The following is a 6,000-nucleotide window of genomic DNA, read 5'->3' as shown; positions in this document are numbered from 1 at the left end:
GATTTATAAAAACCGTCTTTGACGTGGAAAAGTACTTATCTCCACGTCAGATTCCAGCTTGGCGTACGACCGTTTCCTTGTGGTAATGCCTGGTATTGCAGATAGTTCAGCCTCACTATAATTTGATTTCTTGCGCTCCTTTTTACTTGCCATTGTCACAGAGTTTTTGCTTTAGGAATGAGCTCATTTTATATGTTAATTAATTAAGCAGGGGCGTTTCGACGGCGGAACATTCAGCTGCACACAATTCCACGATCATTTGTGATTTATAACCGAATGACTGGCGTACGCATGGAATTCGTGTGTACGTTCGTTTCTCTGAATCGCTCTTACGATCAAATCAGAAAAGTTCTTAGATAAAATCAAGGATGGTTTCTACGCAAGTCTTTATAAATGAGGCCCATGATCTTTACTTAATTTCCTAATGATTTTTGACATAAAAGAAAAATCAATAATTTTGACCCATACAATGTATTTTTGGCTATTGCTACAAATATACTCCAGCGACTTAAGACTGGTTTTGTGGTCCAGGGTCACATATATGGCAGAGATATAAGGCCTGCAGTACCCACACTTCCGCACTTGACTGCTTGTCTACTTACATGATGCATTTCCTGTATTTGGCCCAAGTGTTCAAGTGGTCATAAAGACTGCAACCATGTGTAAAAACTTTTGATTACCCAATGGAACACACTTCTACAACATATTGGGTTAAAAAATCCAAAGATTTATTTGTGCATTTCAACTGTCAGCACTTTTTTCCCTTAAAAATAATCTTGCAATTTTGGGAAATGTGAGTTCCTGAACTTGATCAATGATTTGATACGCTTAGTCTCAAATGTTGCTTTGAAGTGTGGATAGGCCATGTCCGAAATCGTACACTCTCTGGTATTTCTTTTGAATAAATAATGACTTCACAAACAATAAATATGTTCTATAAAGCATAAATGTGTGTATTATGGATGTAACTACATTCTCCATGATGTGGTTGTCATGTAACCTGCCAACATAAATTGAATTGCTTCACTGTCATTCACAAATCTTCTAATGGGATAGTAGAGACTATCATATGCACATTTCAGAATCTCGCTGGAAGTAGTAAGTCATGCAGTTAATTTTCACCTATACTGTTTTATGATTACTATGAATTTGACAACTACTCTTTTCACATACTAGTTTTGCTTGCTATAATAGTAGGGAAGTATGTTATTTCGAATACAGCCTTAGTGTCTTTTACTTTTGTATTTTTCAGACAGTCTTGCACAATTACTTGTTTGTCATTTTTACATGCCAAATACTGCAATTGTGGGTACTGGAGCAGGCCCATAAAGATTAATTAGCAAAAATGATTCTAAATGATAAATGACTAAATTCCATTTGTGTAGCTAACTTACTGTATACTGATAATGACCACATACAGCAGATAACTGGACTTTCTATGAATAATGATTTAAAATAATGATTTAATAATACCATTTTTTACTGGAGAAAGCAACATTAAGGATAGAACAGTCTTATTTTAACTGCACTCTAAAAAATGCTTGGTTAAATACAACCCAGCGCTGGGCAAAATATGGAAAAACCCACCAATTGGGTTGTTTTGACCCAGCGGGGTTACTACCCAGAAGGTTGGATTAAACATTTGACCCAACTGCAGGGTCAAAACAACCCAATTGGTGGGTTTGTCCATATTTTACCCAGCATTTTGTAGAATGTGGAAGGAAAGGATGTGACATGTGGCCAAGTATGGTGGAACTTGAGCACTGCATTTAACCCATCCAAGTGCACACGCACAGTATTGAACACACACCCAGAGCAGTGGGCAACCATATTGCTGCATTGCCCAGGGAGCAGTTGGGGGTTCAGTGCCTAGCTCAGGGGTCTCACCTCAGTCAACAGTCTGGAAAAAACAGTCTGAAATGAAAAATGTCTCAAAGGGTCATGTCAAATCAAATTTGCCTTGATCTTTTGACATATAAAAGGTCCTTGTACTATTAAAACATCCTGCAAGTTTCAGAGCTTAAAACGTTCTTCTCATTATAAACGAAGCATTTATTTATTCAAGCTCCAAAAATTTGCTCATTTGGATCTGAGGTGCGAGGTGATGTCATCTGGGCACAAACATTTGCAGAAACAATGCCTCCAGAGCAAGACATCAATAAATAGTCATCTTCTCAGCATAGGCTGGCCCACTGGAGCTCAACGTCAGTCGCTTAATAGCTGACACGCTATATGCGAGTGTTGTGTAACAAAAATACTATTTTCAATAATTGATTGGATTTAATTAATTTTAATTTAATTGGATTGATCAAAGCATTTTGTTTTGTAAACAATGCACAGTGTCATGGAGACTTCGCAAAGACTGCAGGTGCATCACAAACTGTAAGTAAATTATTTTATAATGCTTTGTCTGGAAATTACCTTTTTTTTTGGCATGTTGTCAAAACACTCACATGCAACAGTGAGGGGGTGTTGATACTATTTCCGATGCTAGCTAATCATAACAGTGGCTGATTCCTGACAAGCCTTAAAGGACACGCCCCCTAAAAAACAGTCGTTTCAGACAGAGGGTCAGAATGAGGATTGAAAAAAATTAAAAATTTCCCACATACTTATTAGTTGTTTTTGTGCAAAAAACTTTATTATACGGTGGCCGAGAGAGGTCAACGTGCTGCAAACTTAAGAAAACACATGCAAACAGAAAAAACGACAACAAATTAAGGAAACATCTTCATCAGTTTGACAACACAGGCGCTGCAAATCCTCGCAACGCAAACACAAATACGGAAACGCGCTGCAAATTCTCACAACACAACCAAACTCAGAAACGCGCTGTGAACACAGGAACGCTCTGCAAACACACGAACGTGCTGCATATAGCTCGGTCCACAACGGAAATGTTTCAGGGGGACTTCAAAAAGTGACGAACCCATCTGGGACCTGATTATTTCTTCAGTGGCTGTTGGTCAGAGCAGAGGTGTTATCGGTGAACTATCACCTTTTAGTGATAGTATAGTATCACTTAAAGGTGATAGTGATATAAATAATCAGGTAATATAGTGATATAAATAATCAGGTCCCAGATGAGTTCGTCACTTTTTGAGGTCCCCCTGAAACATTTCCGTTGTGGACCGTGCTATATGCAGCGCGTTTGTTAGTTTGCAGCGCCTTCGTGTGTTCGCAGCGCGTTTCTGAGTTTGGTTGTGTTGTGAGAATTTGCAGCGCGTTTCAGTATTTGTGTTTGCGTTGCGAGGATTTGCAGCGCCTGTGTTGTCAAACTGATGAAGATGTTTTCTTAATTTGTTGTCGTTTTTTCTGTTTGCATGTGTTTTCTTAAGTTTGCAGCACGTTGACCTCTCTCGGCCACCGTATTATTAACATTAAGTACCGTAAACCTCAAGGAACATATTTAAATTAGTGCTGGGCAATGATTAATTGCGATTAATTGTATTCAAAATAACAGCTTTTGTGCACATAATATATGTGTTTACTGTGTATATTTATTATGTATATATGAATACACACACATGCATGTATATATTTAAGAAAATTGTGTTAGGTTTATATATTATATAATATATTTATATATAATAAATTAATATAAATATTAAAATAAATACATGTAAATATTTTCTAAATATACACTGTATGTGTGTGTCTTTATATATATTAAATATACACAGACTATATTATATAAACAAAAACTTTTATTTAGATGCGATTAATCGTGAATAATTGTTGCCTAGCACTAATTAAGTAATAAAAAAATAATTTCATGACCCCTTTAATGATAGGGACACTAAACTTTTCGGCACCCATTCACTGCAGAGGATCCACCAAGTTCTTAATGCTAAATTTCTTCAAATCTGCTCTGATTAAGTAACTCATCAAGAAAATAACTAAATAACACAATGTGACAAACAGGTGCAGAACTGATTACTGCAGAATGTTTTTCACTTTAAGTGACTAGTATTTACCTAAATATTATAGCATATTTGTAACAACACTGTAAAAATAGATCTGTTGACTTCACCTTCATTATTCTGTTTATCTCTGCCTCTCATTTGTGCACTAGTGTCTTATTATTTATCCCAGCTTGTAAAGCCACTACTGCAGAAAAAACTACTCCAGCCATCCAGCCAATGAAGGACGGCGGGGCGGAGAACGCTCTGCAATTGAACTAAAGGACCGCAGGCAGCTGTACACGAGCATCCTCTCTATTCTACACACGCGCCCACATCACACAGTCAATGGATTACACCTTTTCTCTCCAAGTGCAACACCATCTGACCGTATACCCGACACACTTATACGAGGACTACAGCTTAGAGTTACAGGTATGTTTATAAAAATCAAGCCAAAGTCTGTGCTAGTTTGTCTAGCGGTGATGAGCGCGGCTCCAAACTAACCATTCTCTCGACACTATTGGAGATACTTGTTCAACACATGAGCAACATTAGTACTCCGGATACCTCGTATTCTAAATGTATATGATGGTGTTATACTTTCTCAGATGCTGTGACGAAATGCCAGTTTTAGCGTGAGCTCGATGAATGTGTCGCGTGTTGGGATGTTTACATGATAAGGGACACATGAACTGTAAATACACTTCGTAGTATCATACTTGGCGTTTAATTTGAGAAACCGCAACAGTATCATTTTCTTATGTTTTTTGTTGCACCAAGAAGCGGTGATGACCCCGAAAAAGGTGCATTTTGGTGGCACTAGGCACTGTTGACAGATTGCTCTCGGTTTCGTCAATCTCACAGCTGTTTCATTTACTGCAAACGATCAATTATGTATCACTGTACAGTCCTGCGAACCAAGCTGAGGCGGACAGTGGCAATTTTCAGTCAAGTGCGCTTTGATCTTCGTTCTCACCTGTTGTGATCTGTGTAATTTACTGAGACAGTTTGATTGTAGTAGTGTCAACCCTTGAATATATTAGGGTTTAGTGTAGTGCCCTGGGCAATTGTGGGATTATTACCTATCCTATCTAGCCAAGAGAACGACCGATTGATTTAGACTTATAATGTGGCAAATAATTATAATATGATGCAAAGTAAATTAAATAAATATTGAATATTATTTGTTTTCAGTATTATTGTTGACTGAATGGTCTTGCCTAGGCAGGTTTTCTTTGCAATTAGGGTACAGATTGTTCTGTACAGTGAATTGAATAAACAAAAGCAGAATGTTTCATAACTTTTAATTTTTACAGTCTTTGTAAGTTTAGTAGCTAGACACTTTGCATTAAAGCACTATGCCCATGTTTTGACGCATTTTTAAAAAATGAATTTTGCAATTTTAACACTAGTTGTTTTCCTGTTCATTACTATGAAGCTGGTTTGAAACATTTTGCATTGTATAAATAAATGTGATTTGTCTTGCTTTGAGGAATTTAAGAACAACTGTTTGTATTTGTATTATTTTTCTAGTCATTGTTATTAACTTAATAATGCATATGCATGCATTTTCTTTTTTAATATATTACATTTAAATATTTAACCTTTTGTTTTTACATTTTAAGCTATTGAAATGAGTCTGTTCCTTTAAAGTTTCTCCTCCAGGTGCTGCTTAGATCATCTTTGTGCGGAACAATGCTAGCATTAATATTCTCTTTCATATTCCTTGGAGTGCAAATACGTGACACAGAAGCAGATGTCTTTTTCGCAATAAGTGGCTTAACTCTTCTTTAACCCTGGATGTGTACTTTGTCCACCCAAGACTTCAGATGATATTTGCTGTAGTCTGAGAAGAGCCAAATCTCATTCCTTTAGTTTAAACTTGTCTGTTTGTCTGTATTACATTTTGGAATTAACATTTAGGATTGTAGATGAAGAATACATTATACATTTAGCCATTCATTGGTGTACTGAACAAGCTGGGCTAATAAACAGTTGTTAGGAGAGAGTAGAGTGAGAGTAAGATGTGAATTATTGATGTTTTCTCGACACTGTTTTTCCTGCTCAGAGAAAAGAGGCTCATCTTTAATTTGTA

General features: G+C 36.7%; 1 protein-coding gene across 1 annotated transcript in view; it reads left to right on the top strand.

Moving 5' to 3' along the window:
* The first annotated feature begins 4,208 nt into the window (after positions 1–4,208).
* zmat4a (zinc finger, matrin-type 4a) overlaps positions 4,209–6,000 on the top strand; it is a 178,899-nt gene continuing 177,107 nt past the window's right edge. The window contains exon 1 of the mRNA XM_073840069.1: positions 4,209–4,337. Coding sequence (XP_073696170.1) covers positions 4,251–4,337 — 87 coding nt within the window. The 5' untranslated portion in view covers positions 4,209–4,250. The remainder of the gene's footprint in view (positions 4,338–6,000) is intronic.

This window comes from Garra rufa, chromosome 5 (assembly GCF_049309525.1).
Source record: "Garra rufa chromosome 5, GarRuf1.0, whole genome shotgun sequence".
In the NCBI taxonomy this organism is placed as follows: domain Eukaryota; kingdom Metazoa; phylum Chordata; class Actinopteri; order Cypriniformes; family Cyprinidae; genus Garra; species Garra rufa.
The sequence above is the reverse complement of the archived record's forward strand: the minus strand, read 5'-3'. Positions and strand labels throughout refer to the sequence as shown.